At 32.7% G+C, this 16,810-nt stretch overlaps 1 protein-coding gene and 1 long non-coding RNA gene across 3 annotated transcripts; both read right to left on the bottom strand.

The window, feature by feature from the left end:
- Positions 1-889: 889 nt before the first annotated feature.
- Positions 890-13,076, bottom strand: LOC146917448 (TMV resistance protein N-like). 2 transcript variants are annotated; one of them, XM_085719287.1, is made up of 6 exons: positions 12,305-13,075; positions 8,598-9,717; positions 8,175-8,462; positions 7,284-8,063; positions 1,487-1,625; positions 890-1,279 (listed from the first exon to the last, which is right to left on the bottom strand). In XM_085719287.1, the coding sequence occupies exons 1-5, from the start codon at positions 13,039-13,041 to the stop codon at positions 1,608-1,610; spliced, it is 2,943 nt and encodes a 980-aa protein (XP_085575413.1). In that variant the 5' UTR covers positions 13,042-13,075; the 3' UTR covers positions 890-1,279; positions 1,487-1,607. The 2 variants fall into 2 exon arrangements, with proteins under 2 accessions (XP_085575413.1, XP_085575412.1); XM_085719286.1 differs by lacking the exons at positions 890-1,279; positions 1,487-1,625 and adding an exon at positions 6,896-7,196 and having other exon boundaries at positions 12,305-13,076.
- On the bottom strand, positions 10,009-10,972 carry LOC146917449 (uncharacterized). Its single transcript, XR_015015635.1, has 2 exons — positions 10,181-10,972; positions 10,009-10,126 (listed from the first exon to the last, which is right to left on the bottom strand). It is a non-coding gene; the product is annotated as an uncharacterized LOC146917449 (long non-coding RNA).
- Positions 13,077-16,810: the final 3,734 nt, after the last annotated feature.

Below are 16,810 nucleotides of genomic sequence, written 5' to 3'. Positions count from 1 at the left end.
GAAAATATGCCTCGATGTATAGCAAAGCTGATTACTTTAATAGTAAGTGATATAATTCACGGATTAATTTGATAGTATCCATGTAAATAAAAGGATCAAGTTGCTCAACAAAATTCAAAATGGAAGTTTTATTTTCCCAAATCAGATATTACTATCAATGGATTTTTTTTCTTCATCGTATTCAATCGATGTATGAGTGAGAGAGATTTGAAAAATTAAGATTGATATATAGAAATATAGAGTTTATAAAACTAAAATAGAACTAGGAACTGTTTCAAAATCATGATAAAATAGTATTCATTATACCTTATTACGAATTTATTGTCATATGTTATTCTTTTTGACAAATACTATTGTGGACTAAAAGGGAAGTGTGTGTATATATATAGCGGGCTGTTAACTTACCCACCTAAAAACACTAAGGTGCAAGTTAACAAGCTGCTCCTACTAGTTATTTACCAAAACACCCATGTTTTTCTATTATAAATAAATATTATTTATGTTATTTACAAAAATGTCCTTTTAATTAAAATAAAGTTTAATAGAGACAAAAGGGTGTTTTAGTAAAGTACAAGTAGGTGCAGCTTGTTAACTTGCACCTTAGTGTTTTTAGGTGGGTGCAAGTTAACAACTTTTAATTAAAATAAAGTTTTAGATGATTGTGTTGGCCGTTTGACTCAAGAAATTTATAAACCAATACAAATAAACCACGCCAGAGGTTCTCAGAGTAACTGCCATGTTAATGGAATATTTTACTTAGAACCTCAGTGAAGAGTTTCTGATGGACTATAACTTCTGAAAAACTTCATAACCTAAATTCCTATTCAGAGGCAATCATTTAATCAGACACAAAGTGCATGTTTAAATTTTTTTTTATAAAATCAAATCTTTCATTAGTTAAAGGCTGAGTGAATATATCAGAACATTGATGTTCAGTATCAATGAACTGTATATCCAAAATTCCTTTTAGAACATAGTCACTGATAAAGTGGTGTTTGATTTCAATGTACTTGGCTCTAGAATGTAAAATTGAATTCTTTGACAAACAGATAGCAGCAGTATTATCACAATAAATGGGAATACTGTTTTCATTAATCTGATAATCCTCTAACTGATGTTTCATCCAAAGTACAACAACTTGCAGCTGAGATGTATTCTGCTTCTATTGTTGACAAAACAATAATTGCTTGTCTTTTGCTAGTCCAGGATATCAGATTCTCGCCAATAAACTGATAGTTTCCACTGATTGATTTTCTTTCAATCCTGTCACCAGCATAATCTACATCACAAAATCCAATCAACTTATAATCTAAGGATTTCCTATAGAGGAGTCCAAGATTTGTTATTCCTTTCAGATATCTAAAGATTCTCTTAACAACTATTAAATGAGATTCTCTACGATCTGATTGGAATTTTGAACACAAGCATACACTGAATAAAATATCAGGTCTAGATGCAGTGAGATATAACAAAGAACCTATCATACCTCTATATAGCTTCTGGTCAACCTTTGTTCCAGTATCTTCTTTGCTTAAGGTGCAAGTAGGGTACATTGGTGTGTTCATCTCTTTACAGTCTTCAAATTCTGCCCAACTTTTTGAATTTGATCAATCATGGGTTATTTCCTAAAATTAAGAAATATAATCACAATAAATTTAGTACAAAGAACAAATAAACATATAAAAAAAGTGTAGAAAATGTATGACTTATCTTGTTGACATTGCCGCTCAACATGAATATGCAAGATATGATTTCAAGTCAGTGTGAGTGTAAGTGTCAAGTGAAGGAAAGAAATGAAAATACTGTTAAGTAGTGGTTATAAAGGTAAGAGAGAAACTGAAAAATTCAGCACTATATATTTTTTTGGGTAGGTTTCATTTGTAAGAATATTAGGGGATGCATACATTGATCACAATGTAAGTGATTGAATTTTCTTTGAATCCTTTTTATTATTATTTTTTTAGGTTAAATTTGCATGAATATTGAAGGGCACATCCAATATTTATCTTGTCTTCTTTTCTTGTAAGTAATTAAAAACTGTTTCAATAAACTCTACTTCCAAGATATAAATTTATTAGAGATGTTAATTTGACAGGTTATTACGGAAACTATATTTTTTTAATTATTATTAGAGAATAAATTGGTTTTTCAATATTTTGAAACCATTATTTACACTTGAACAGAAGGCAAGCAGGCAACAAGCTGCGCCGCGACCTTTTTGGATGGCAAAACCAATCCTCGTGAAAACAAAAACATATCAGCTCTATCAGTAAAAAAAATATATTGCCCGGAACTTTTCATATGTATCTATGTCAAAAAAAAAAATTATGTGAATAAACGAATTTTCATTAAAATCTATAATTACTATTGGCATCTTTCTATGACACTAACACGATGAGGCAGAGTGAAGAGTTTTTGTGAAAGCTAGAAGGGCAAACAACTTTTGTTTATATATATCATCACATTCATTTTTTTAGTAGACGATAACTACATTTATTTTGAGAAGTTGTACCATTAGACATTTAATTGATAATATAGTGAAAGATAACTATAACTATTTCAATAAATAGTGAGAAATTGTTAAGAGATGACAACTTAGTGTCTAGAGTTGCCATATAGGAAAAATCCTAGCTTAATAAGAGGTTTTAACATAGTTTTAAAAACCAGACCGGTCATCAACTTGGCAAGGGAGTCGGGTCACTGAGTCAATGGTCGAACCACTGGGTCACTGGTTGAACCTCTTGACTAACTCGGTTTGAACCGAATAACTCGGTTGTATGACTCGGTCATATAATGTTCTTGTATAAGTGTGAAACCGAATTGAATCAGATGCTTCGGTCTCAAAATAAATTACATACTTAAAAACAATATCATACTCAATTTAATTTTCATTTTATAAGCCATACAATATCAACCTCCTAATAAAAAAAAAGTCATAAAATATCAAGATTAAACAAATTATCATAAAAAAAATTAATGATATTCTTAATAAAAAAGTTTTTGTTGGTATTTGTAAAAAAAGAAACATAATTGTTAATAGTTGTAAAAGAAAAACAAAAACATTGCTTTCTTATTTTTGTTGATACTGGAGTATGTTGAGCAATTATATCCATGAAACATTAAAATTGAGCCTATGTTTGATAAGCCCATCAGACCACAAACCTAAGAATTTTGCTCTCCACCCAGCACTTTTCGCTTGCGCCCTGCAGCCATTCCCAAAATACCCCTGCGCTAGTTAATTAACGCAAGTGTAAAATAAAGTAAACTTAGTTTTTACACATGCGTGACTTAAGTCACGCTGCGTGAGTTAACTCACGCAGAAATTAACACATGCGTGAGTTAACTCACGCTGGATTTCAAAACTTCTCATCATATCACTTTGCACCAATTTGACTGGATCTTTATCACATAACCACGCAGCGTTTTAGTACATGCAATGAATTTCTTGGTAGAAAATACAAAGTGGGCCAATGCATGAAAAGCAAAGACCAATTTGACTGGATGCAGACAGAAACCACATGAATTCACTGTTACTCCACTTTACATGATGATCCTCTCTCTCATTGACCCATACATACATACATACATAAACTGTTACTTTACATGATGATCCTCTCTCTTATTGACCATACATAATACGGTTAATGTCAAAACCAAGACAGCTGACATGTTTTGAAATTAGCGTGAGTTAACTCACGCATGTGTTAATTTCTGTGTGAGTTAACTCACGCAACGTGACTTAAGTCACACATGTGTAAAAATTAAGTTTAGTTTATTTTACACTTGCACTGGTTAACTAGCGCAGAGGTATTTTGGGAATTGCTGCAGGGCGCGAGTGAAAAGTGCTGGATGGAGAGCAAAAATCCAAACCTAAACCCTAAATATCCACTAACAGGTTCAATGTAACGCCCGTCGTATTTATTTAATTATTTTAATGAGTTTTAGAATATATTTATATGATTGGTGTGGTTTATGTGATTTATGTGAATTATATGATTTATTTGAGATGTTGTGACTTATTTTATTATTTAATAAAATAAGATTTGGAAATAAAATAAATAATTATCTTGGTGTCTTATTAATATTGTGATTATTTTTTTATGGTGTAATAATTTTATACATATTTATTAGTTTGCTAAGAATATAATTAGAATTAGAAGTAGTTTCGTTAAAAACATGTACATATATAATGATTGGAGGACACGGAAGTATTATTGAAAATCAAAGTGTATATATTTGTGCACCATGATAACCTAATAGGTATATATACATATCTTGGAATATTATATATGGATCACCTGCGCCGCACACAAAAAGAAAACCTAATGGCCCTAGGAAACAAGTCTGGCATAGTAGGCAAAGTATAAAGAATCCGTTTCTTGGTTCATGGAGAGATTACAATCGCAATCTCCTAGTGCCGTCACCGTGAGGGAGGAAGCCAACGTGGATTAAATTGTGAGGTCTTGAGGAATAACAAAACCGAACAAAATTGTATCATAAGGAATTAGCATGGATTACAAAGTCGCTACAGACAAAAGGATGATGTCGATCTGTTAAGCTGCTTGGGTTCATCATCTTTGTTGAGTTCGATAACGTGTTTGAAAGCTTAAATCCAGGTAAGGGTGAGACTAATTTTCAATATTATTACGGGTATAATTCTGTAGAATGAATTTAGCATGATTAGGTTAAGTTTCGGTGAGAATTGGGAATTAGGTTTACGATCGATTTTGATGATAGAACCATGAAAAGATGTTAGATTGATGCAAAATTAGTGTACAGACCTTAGATATTGCTTAAGATGATAATTAGATGCTATTTGGATGAAGGAATCATGAATATAGGTGGAAAGTTGTGATTTTTAGGTTTCTGGCCGTACTGACATTCATCGCTCGCATCTGCGAGCAAGAACACTCGCAACTGCGAGCTAGAACCCAGAGCTCGCAACTGCAAGTAACCCGTAACGCTTGCATTTGCGAGCAAAGTAGCTCGCCATTGCGAGCAAGGTCTTAGGAGTTCCAGAAAACATGTTTTGCTCGCCATTGCGAGCAAAGTCACTCGCCACTGCGAGTTAGGTTGTTAGTTGCCCAAAATTGTCCCGATGCGATCCTTTCGCACGTATAGTCTTGAGCTGACCTTAGAAGTAAGAATGAGTGTGGTTTAGGATGTTTCCAGATGTTACAGAAGTCTGTTTATATGACTGAAATGATTAGTAATGTTGCATGAATAATGTTATGATGTTTTATGATATTTATGTTGATGTAATCCATTCCTTAAATGATGTTGAGATATTCCAACACGGTTATATGTTGTAAATCTGTTGATGTTCATTGCTGCTGACCTTTAAAGTCTTGAAATTGCATGAGTCGGTCTATGTTGCAAGAATTTAAGAAGTTGTCCATGATTATGAGTCGTATGAGTCGTTCGTGATGTCGTCTAAGTTGTTGGAAGTTTGAGTTCATTGCATACTCATTAAAGTTGGGGGCTTTAGGCCCGGCAGCCTTTGTGCTCATTAAAGTTGGGGGCTTTAGGCCCGGCAGCCTTTGTGCTCATTAAAGTTGGGGGCTTTAGGCCCGACAGCATTTGTGCTCACACGTTGAAGAGCCTATTATGCTCATTTTGTTGTTGATTGGTACCACATGCATTTGCATAACAAGAAGTTTCATGATGTTTAAGTTGTCAAGTTGTTGTTGAGTTGATAGAGTTGCATGGTCAAAGATGAGTTGTGTCGTCAAGTTGAGTGTAAGTTGATTATGATTTGTGATGAAAATTAGTAATGGTATTGATGATTGTATTTGTTATGAAATGAAAAATATGCTAATTGTTAATTGTTGATATGATATTAATGTGTAAGCTGTTAAATGCATTTTATTGGATTATATGCTTAATGTATTGATTATGAAATCTCACCCCTTCTGCGTATATGTTGCCTCGACCGTGGGTAATGTGCAGGTAATAAAGATTAGAGGCGTTCATGAGTGGACTCTCAGTTGGTGTCTAGGTGCTCTGATACGTAACGGGATGGGGGCTTGCTTTTACTTCTATTCCTTACGTGTCTCTTTTATGAACTAATTTATGAGATTTTCCAATAAGGCCTGCGTGCCAAGACTTTTAAATGTTGAACTATTTTCCGCTGCAACAGTTTAAGATTTTTCATGATGTTGAATTTGAAGGATAATTATTATTATCTGTTTTGAGATGTTAAAGTAGTGTGTGGCATTCCGTTATAAATTAAATACTCTGATTTTAAATGAAATTTTTATGTTGGGAAAACGGGGTGTTACATTCAACATCAGCAGAAGAAAACATGCTTCTTCCCCAACACACCAGCCACCTCACATAACAAAAGTGTCGTTAATTTTTTTTCTTTGAGTTCAGTGCTTCTTCTTTGCAGCTTATTCGAACAATATTCTCATTCCATTTACCAGTTTACAATCGAGCATCCAACCTTTCTTCTCTTCTATTTCTTGTTTTCTGTTTTTTTTTTTAAATCTGAGCGTTGAACCGGGCCGTTTCTATAAACCGGCCGATTCACCGGTTTTTACCGGTTTCCGCCGAGCCATGCCGGTTTAGACCGGTTCGATTGCATGACCGATCTAATAAATAAATCAAACCGGACACCCCACCGGTTCACGGTCCGACCGGTTCAACCGGCTGGTCCGAGCCGGTTTTCAAAACTATGGGTTTTAAGCCAAGGGTGAGATTGTTACATGAAGGTGCCACATAGACAAGTTTGTTTTATATTTTTTTTGACAAAAAGTTTGCTTTATATATAGATATACATATAGCTAGATATATATGGATTTTCTAATTATATATTTTTATAAGCACTCCTAGACAGTTTATGAAAATAAACTAAATACAACTTATGGACATGTCATTAGTCGTTTCTATAAACTTTCTCAAACAAACTCAAAAGTGTTTATATAATTAGATAAACTTAAATAAAACAATTTAAACATATTATGTGCACTTCTCAACACAACACTAATGGGGGTTAACCATAGAAATGACAAGTATATTCTATAGTACTACATTTTTCCACTCAATCGTCGAGGGATAGAAATGCATGTAATGAAAACTATAATTCAGAAGTATGCAACAGATCATAATTCAAAGGGGAGAGAGCAATAATTTGAAGAACAAAAATAATAATGATCACCGTGGTCATTATTTATATTATCAGCCTCATGCAGTTCCTGTTAGCCATAAATAATTCATAGAGTAAACATCTTATAAAATATTAAGTCAAATACAAGGAAAACAAAAAAAAATAATAAAAAAACCTGATTCAATAGCATGTTTCTGGCCGAGGAAGTCAAGGATTTGCAGCCTTTTGCAGACAAGTATGTTAAATTTGGCGGCATCCCTCTAATTTCTCTAAGGCACTTGCAATCATTCAATGTAAGATACGATAAAAAGTGACAATCTTTGATGCATTCTGGAAGAGTTGTGAAATTATTTCCTGAAAGGTTTAACATTGACACCTTAGCAGACCACATGACAACTATTGGAAGGAATTCATCTGATAAGTTGCATTTTTTCAGTTGGACATGTTCTGGGCTTGTAGACACCATGGAACTCAATTTATCATTTTTCTTTGGAAATCGACAACCCTCAGAAATAATGTTTGACAGATTTCGCATCCTAAAAATGCCACTTGGTAACCTAAGCATTCCATTTCCTACTATATTTAAGTTAACCAGCCCCGTGAGATTTTGAAATGAAACTGGCACTTTTTCAATGGAAGTGTCAAACAAATGAATATGTGTTATATTCTTCATCTCTCCTAATATTTCTGGAAAAGTCTTAAGACTCTCGCAATATGAAAGCCTCAGTTCTTGAAGAGAGGCTGACTTTAGAGGAGGGAAACTCATAAGCTTGCTGCAACCTTCAGCGTTCAAGATTTCAAGTTTATTTAGGAACCCAACAGATTTGTGAATTTCAATTAAATTCTTACAACCTTGAAATGAAAATATTTTTAAATTTGGGAGATTGGAGACGTCATGAATCCATGTTAAATATTGACATTTGTCTAGATTTAACTCTCTCATATTCACAAACCTCTGCAAAATATAAGGCAAAAGAAAAATAGTTAATGAATATATACTCTAATAGTGATGGGTGCATTGGTGTATAAGCCAAGAGAAAAATGAAATCATTACATTTACACATACCTTCATTGTGCCACGCAACTCAAATGATAGAAAGTCATTTTGCTGTAGTTTGCATATAGAAAGTTTCTTTGGGCAAAAATCGGATGGTATGACCCGTGAAGGATATTTAGGCCATTCCAATACTCTCAAACTATTAGGAAGATATTTAGGACCTTCGGAAAATCTACCATTCTTTACAATAAGTGTTTTGAGGTTTTGCATCTTCTTGAGTTCATCTCCCTTCCAATCTACCACCATTTCCTCGCGTAACGGGAATTCCAAATATATAATTTCAATTTCATTTGATCCCTTAAAGCGTAGAAAGACACATATCAATACATGTGTACATGTGACAAAATGAAGGTTAGAACTAGTTAAAAAAAGGAGCGGAATGAATTTTAAAAGATAACAAATAAACCGTTCATGGATATTAGTATTATTCACCTTATTTTCTTCTAAGACATAAATTATATCTTTATGGAACCACAACCTACTACATCTTCCAGGCACTTTTGGAGACTCTTTGCGGACAATTTCTTTGCCCATTTTCTCTATCAAGGCATGTAACGTCACAACGTAATTATAACTCCATTGGCCCTGCTCGATCTTTATGAGAGATTTATCAAGCAAAACTCTGATATGATGTTTCATGCAGTTACCATAATGAGCATGTAGTATATCTTCAAGTTTTTTCAATTCATATCCTTTGAAGCAGCAAGCGATGTTGAGAAAAACATTCTGCTGATCTTCCTCCAAAGCATCAAAGCTTACTTTAAGTATATCTTGGATCTTTTGAATGGGAATCCTTTCATACTGATTTAATGCAGATTTCCATTCTTCTATATTATTTCCAAACAAGTTGGAACCAACTACTTCTAAAGCCAATGGAAGGCCAGAAGCATAAGTTACTGCATGGTGTAAAACACTGTCGAAATTTGGATCAACTTTGCTATTTTTGAAAGCATTCCACCTCAACAATTCAAGAGCTTCTTTCTCATTTAACTTATCTATTTCATATGCTCTTTCAATCCCTTGAGCTGCTAGCAATTGTTCGTCTCGAGTGGTAATGATCACTCTACTACCAGGACCAAACCAATCAAGTCCTCCAGCCAAAACTTGCAAATGCTTCAGTTCGTGAACATCATCTAAAATCAACAGAACCTTCTTTTGGTGAAGCCTTTGCCTTATGATTGGAATTCCCTCGCTGACATCTCCTAACTCGATGCCCGATTCAACTAATTTGGAAAGGAGCTTTTCCTGTAGATTCTCTAAGCCATATTTAGCTGAATTTTCTCTTACGTCGTGAAGAAAACACAAACCATCAAATTGATCAGCTATGGAATTATAAACTGCTCTGGCAAGTGTTGTTTTTCCCATTCCTCCGGTCCCGTAGATCCCTAGCATCTGAACTTCATCGTCAGATCCAACATCCATTAGTGAATTTACTTTTAGGACCCTAGACTCGATACCAACAGGGTAATCAGCAACATATAAAGGAACACGATTGATCTTCCTGGATACGTATTTGACTATCTTCTCAATAAACTCGCATTCATAGCCATTCCTACCAAATCAAATAAGTTTGATCATAAATTCACAACCACATCAATTTATTAATAATAGTTGTATAATACAATTCAAATATTGATTTGACATACAAGTAACTTACACTTGTTACGAATAAAATTAATATTACCTATTTCAACTGTAAGATGAAACAGTTAGAAAATAGAACAATCAAGAAATATGATACATGTTTGAATGTAAATCATGAGTGAAGTGTGTAACACCCCGTTTTCCCAACGTGAAAATTTCGTAAATAAATCAGAGTATTCATCGTAAACGGAATGTCACATTTCATAAAAATCATAAATTGAATAAATAAATATTTATCCTTCAAAATTATTCAACTTAATCTTTAAAACTTCGCAGCGGAATTAGTTCAACAACATAAAAGTCTTTGGCACGCAGGCCTCATCATAAAAGTCTCATAAATCTTAGTTCAAAAATAATTCTTAAACTTCAACCTCATCATAAAAGTCTCATAAATCTTAGTTCAAAAATAATTCTTAAACTTCAAAAGCAATACGTAAAGGAACAGAAAATAGTATTAAAATCCCCATCCCGTTACGTATCAGAGCATCCTAGACACGATGTGAGGAGTCTACTCACGAACACAGCTAGTCTTTATTACCTGCACATTACCCACGGTCGAGGCAACATATACGCAGAAGGGGTGAGATTTCTCAAACAATAATATTAAGCTTATAAATCATAAATTACATTTAACAACATAAACATCTTATAATTTAACAACTATAATTAAATACATAAACATCATCATTTATCTTAGCAAAATATCATCAAATAGCAGTCGCAGTCATCGTCACATATCATCATACTAAAAGACATCACAAAGTAATTCGTTAAAACATCACGACTTAACAACTTGACTTGACAATGCATCTAAACTCGACTATGCAACTCTTAACGTCTTAAACCATCTTGAATCATCATGAAATGCAAATGCATGTGGTACCATTTTAGGGCATAAGCCCTCATCGTCGTGGTTGAGCAAAAGCTCCATCGTCATGGTTGAGCAAAAGCTCCATCGTCGTGTTTGAGCAAAAGCTCCATCGTCGTGGTTGAGCAAAAGCTCCATCGTCGTGTTTGAGCAAAAGCTCCAGGGCATGAGCCCTCATCTTTAAATGAGTATGCATGGACTCAACATCTTACGTCTTAGAAACTTCATGAACATCCTATAACTTCTTGACTTAGACCGACACTTTCATCTTAAATAAGACTCAACAATATATAAATAATTCATACCACAATCAGCTTTACAATCATTGCATAATTCATATATTGCACATCATTAAATAACACATCAGTTTCTCATTATCAAATCAATCACAAATTACACTTAATCAAATAATTCATCAATTACTCTTCGATAAATAACTCATCAATTACACAATGTCAAATATCACATCTTAAAAGCACACATCTTAATATAACACATCTTTAAATCAAATATCTTCAAATAGTACATCTTTTACATCGTTAAATAGCACATCAATTCAATTAATAATCTATATTCCCACAAAATAGAATAAGATGGAATAGCATGCGAAGAACTAGATGCTACTCTCTAGAAATAGCATGCATACTAGTACTAGAAATTGAGTAAAGAAAGACAATCTAGTTTCGGAAACATGAAATAGATGAACTCACAATCGTCATATAATAACAATGAAGCAAGAAAGCAAGTCAAGAATCTATTCTTATCGATTAACACCTCGAACATTCTACATACCTATGTAGAAAAATATTTATTTAGAGAACATATATAATTTATAATAGCCAGTTAGCTAGTAACTTATATATTATCAATTGACTGCCGATCATAGGAAAAACATCAGAATATTTAATTAATATTTATTGAATCTAAATTATGAGTAATCTTTGAACACTTGTTGCTAGATCATATTCAACTTTGGTTACTAAAAAAAACAACGAAGCAAACAGAAGCAATATCATAGAACACAAAAACAGGAAGAAGAAAACATAAACCCTTCTCTACCCACATGAGTACACAACCCTTATGATGAATAAAACTCTCCCCTTACATCAATTCACGGTTTTTCATCACCTAATCATCAATTATCACTCAAACCCTAATTCTCATAATCTTACAAAACTCATCCTAAACATGTTAGATGCAATCTGATGATTCACAGACCTAATATTAGTGAAGATAGTCTCACCCTTACCTTAGATTGTTTTTCTGAAATCAAAAGCAGCGTTCTTCGTTCCTAGGGTTCTCTCTCTGAGTTCTCCTCTTTCTTCTCTTCTCTCTTGTTCTCCTCTTTTCCAAAAAGCGGTTTAACGTAAAAATTCTTTCTAACCTAAGCTTCCTTATTTATAATACTAATCACTCTTCCTAAATCTATTTAGGCCCAATAACTTATTCTTATTTCTATTCTAACCTTCAATTTTACTTACACTAATAATTCTCATATTCTAATAAATAATAGAATAATGTCACATAATAAAATACTAACACCTCATATATATAAATAAATCACATAAATAGATTCTAACTTAATAAAAATAATTAAATAAAAGGAGGGCGTTACAAAGTAGGGTACCTAGAATTGAAATGGTAGCCAGAGAAGTTTGCAGTTTGAGTAAGAGCACACTTCCATTTCTGCAGCCTCTCCATGTTATCCTTGTTATGTTGGAACCTCTCTTCATGCTTAGCAAGTGCTTCACCATAACTATCTTTCTGATGTCGCACGTGAGAAGGTTCCACATCATAGAAAATGGGCAAAACTAGGCGCCCATTTTCCTTGAAGCAGTGAATGATGTGGACAAGTTCGTCCAAGCAAAATGAAGAAGAAGCATAATTGATAGACAGTACAGGAATGAAAATCCTTGACTCTTCAATGGCCTTGAAAAGTGCTGGTGTTATTTCATCACCTCCTTGAAGCTCTATGTCATCAATGAAGGTGCGAATTCCCTTCTTACAAAGATCTTTGTGGAGATTTCCAGTAAAACAGTAGCGAGTGTCGCTACCTCTAAAACTAAGGAACACGTCATAGGTGAATCCATAGGAGAAGGAAGAGGAGGAGGAGGAGGAGATGGATGATTGAGTATGAGAAGGAAGAGCCATGAGAATAGAGAATAATAGGGAGTTAGAAGAGTGTGAGAAGGAAGAATACGGATGAGTATATATGTGTGTGTTATAGTAGCATAAAAAAAACAAGATTGGAACGTGTGGTTTCAAACTTCTTGTCCTTTTTCTGTCTTTTGTGTTGGCCAATACACAATAATATAATGTATTAAGGAAAAGCACAAGAATAAAACCGTACATTAGTGTAACCATTATTTTTGCTTAGGAGACATTTATATTGTATTCAAATATATTAATATATTAATTTAATCTGCTCCAGTTACAAGTTTCAATTAAAAGCTCATATTAGAAATTTACTATCTACTGTGTTCATTTTGGCTCAAAGCACCAAGAACAATGATAGTAATCATCACTTCCCTATCCCTATTCTTTGTAACTTCTTTCTATAAAGTAAAGTTTGAGCGGTAGATGGTACTGGTTTCTCACAGGCTTTCTTTAGGGGTTGGGCATTTACCCCCTTGAAATTTACGAATATGCAAAAAGACTAATTGGTTCTTCATTAACTTGTAAGGAAGAGCTTGATAGTAAGTAATATAGTTAAGGGACTAATTTACTAGTAATTCATGTAATTGTTGGTAAAGTGATATAATTCATATACTAGTTGACACGAAAATAGACCAAGTTGCTCAACATATTTCAAAATCAAGGTATCCTTTCCCTATTTACAAATTTCAATAGATAAATGTCCAACCCCTACAATTTCAGAACGCGATCGAGTTGGTGATTTACTCAGATAAATTTACATATTACAAGCGAATAAAAAATATAGTAGGGCTAGAGTCTGATTCTTCGATAAAATAATTGTTCGACAGTCTTTACTTGTCTTCTAACATTTGTATTACCAAACCTTTTTCCCTTGAAATCTACTAACAATATATAAAAATTGAAGTACATCAAAATTTCATAATTGCCCTATTTAAAACTCATGATCTCCTTAATTTTATGTGAATAATGGTCATTTTGTAAAATTTAACTTTATTGTTTTTAAAAGAATAAAAATTAATTATGGATAATGGTCATCACAACGGTAACAATTGTTTTTAAAAGAATATAAATTAATTATGGATAATGGTCATCACAACGGTAACAAATTTGCATAGATAACTATGAAATTAATTAATTTTTAAAAAAATTATGGATAATGATAATCATAAGCCTAACAAATTTTCACGGATAACTATGAAATTAATTTATTTGTTTTTTCCAAAAATTTTCATATCAACTATCACAATTTATTTGTTTTATCCAAATTTTTTCATATCAACTATCACATATCGTTAAATAAAAAACTTCTTCTGCATATATAAGCATATAAAATCCTCAACAATTGGGTTGCAAATATTTAACAGTGTTTTAAAAATAGAAACATTACATTGATGTTGATATTTTAAAAATAGTTACAAGTTTCCAAAATTTTATCATATCGATTTTCTCATATATGTACATAAAAATTTATTTATGCATATAGAAGCACTTAAAATCGTCCTCGTGAGCTTAGCTCAGTTGATTTGGACAATGCATAATAATATATGCGAGGTCCGGGGTTCGAACCCCGGCCACCACCAAAAAAAAGAAGTCTTAAGGATTTCTAGGTCCGAGGTTCAATAGAAACATTATATTAATGTTTATATTTTGACAATATTAATGAGTTTCCAAAATTTTATATTTTGACAATATTAATGAGTTTCCAAAATTTTATCATATCAACTTTCTCATATATTTACATTAAGATTTGTTCCTGCAGATAAAACACATAAATCTGCATCGGATGCGATGCAAATATTGAACGGTGTTTTGCATATAAAATAAAAAAAAGTTATCTAATAGAAACACTACATTAATGTTGATTATTTGAAAATAGTCACGAGTTATATAATGTATTAAGGAAAAGCACAAGAATAAAACCATACATTAGTGTAACCATTATTTTTGCTTAGGAGACATTTATATTGTATTCAAATATATTAATATATTAATTTAATCTGCTCCAGTTACAAATTTCAATTAAAATTTAAAAGCTCATATTAGAAATTTACTATCTACTGTGTTCATTTTGGCTCAAAGCACCAAGAACGAAATTTCCTATCTACCGCGTGTGTCAGCCAATACATAGTACACAATGATAGTAATCATCACTTCCCTATCCCTATTCTTTGTAATTTCTTTCTTTAAAGCACAAAAGTAAAGTTTGAGTGGTAGATGGTACTTGAAATTTACGAATATGCAAAAAGACTAATTGGTTCTTCATTAACTTGTGAGGTAGAGCTTGATAGTAAGTAATATAGTTAAGGGACTAATTTACTAGTAAGTCATGTAATTGTTGGTAAAGTGATATAATTCATAGACTAGTTGACACGAAATTAGACCAAGTTGCTCAACATATTTCAAAATCAAGGTATCTTTTCCCTATTTACAAATTTCAATAGATAAATGTCCAACCCCTACAATTTCAGAACGCGATCGAGTTGGTGATTTACTCAGATAAATTTACATATTACAAGCGAATAAAAAAATTGTAACATAAACAATAGTAGGGCTAAAGTCTGATTCTTCGATAAGATAATTGTTCGATAGACTTTACTTGTCAACTAACATTTGTATTACCAAACCTTTTTTCCCTTTGAAATTGAAATGTTAACAAAAAAAATATTACATGATAGTCTAGCGTGGAGTGAAAATGCGTAAACAATAGTCAAGTGTCTTACAGTTTTGTTAATGTCCAATCTATGGAGCCCGAATACAGACACGAACACCAGACACGACACGAACACTGACACGTCGACTGAGCTAATAATTTAAGAAAATCACATAATTCAATGTAATTACAAGTGTCGATGTCGTGTCGGTGTCAGACACGACACGTGTCCGACACTGGAACACGCCTAATCCGAGGAGTGTATGTGCTTCATAGTTTCCCATCATTGTTATTGAAGCTTGACTTTCTTACCTTATATAATCACTATTTTTGCTTTTTAAGATATTTATATTGTATTCAAATATATTAATTTAGTCTGCTTTATTACAAGTTTCAATTAAAAGTTCAGATTCCTTAAAAAAAAAAAGGATTAACGTTAAGATTACATAATTTTTCATGTTATAGAAATTGAAATTTACCAATTGATCAAGCCACCAAGCACGAAATTTCCTATCTACCGTGTGGGGTAGCCAATACACAATGATAGTAGTCATCAGTCATCACTTCCCCATTGTCATTCCATGTAATTTCTTAAAGCAGACAAAGTGAAGTTTGAGTCACAAACAAACAAACACAAGAGTGCTAGTGGTACTGATTTCTCATAGCTAGGTTTTGTCCATTGAAGTAATCAAAATGTTCAAGATTACTTTAAGGATGTAATAGCAATTGACATACTTGACAAACTAATTTGTTAGTAAGTGATATAATTCACTGATTAATTTGATAATAAATTAGATCCATGTGATCAAAATGATCAAGATGTTCAACGAGATTCAAAATCAATAGTAATGAATCATTGTGACTAGTCAATCATTGTCCTTCCTCTGGAAGAAAAAAAAAACATTGTCCTTTGATGGTTTAGCCTGGAGTGAAAACGCGTAAACAATAGTTTGTGACTAGTCAATCATTGTCCTTGAAGCTTTACTTTCTTATCTTCTGCAAAAGAAAAACCACTTACACTTGGATGAAAACGTGTTGTTCTTGAAGCTTTACTCTCTTATCTTTTGCAAAAGAAGCTTTACTTTATAAGGACTAGTATGACTGGATGACAGAAGTATAAGGGTGCAATCTAAGGTGCGCGAGTGAGGCATGTCTCGTACCAAAGATTATTTTTATAACAAACATTTACAAGTGACATCACTGTATGCATCCAATTTTCTCCTTCTTTTATTTTGCATAAATATTTCAACAAACGAATTATTTTTTCTTCTTTAAGGAAAAACTAATTTTTTTTTTATTATTTAAAATAAGTTCTCATTTACATAT

This window comes from Medicago sativa, chromosome 6, assembly GCF_051527215.1.
Source record: "Medicago sativa cultivar Bolivia chromosome 6, Bolivia_mono, whole genome shotgun sequence".
Classification (NCBI taxonomy): domain Eukaryota; kingdom Viridiplantae; phylum Streptophyta; class Magnoliopsida; order Fabales; family Fabaceae; genus Medicago; species Medicago sativa.
This window is presented reverse-complemented; position numbering and strand designations above follow the sequence as displayed.

Coding starts and splice junctions, on each gene's coding strand:
- LOC146917448 (XM_085719286.1), bottom strand. CDS start 13,041: ATGGTTACACTAATGTACGGTTTTATTCTTGTGCTTTTCCTTAATACA. Junction 9,718..12,304: donor GGCTACCATTTCAATTCTAG/GTACCCTACTTT, acceptor TTGATTTGGTAG/GAATGGCTATGAATGCGAGT. Junction 8,463..8,597: donor ATGTCTTAGAAGAAAATAAG/GTGAATAATACT, acceptor CTACGCTTTAAG/GGATCAAATGAAATTGAAAT.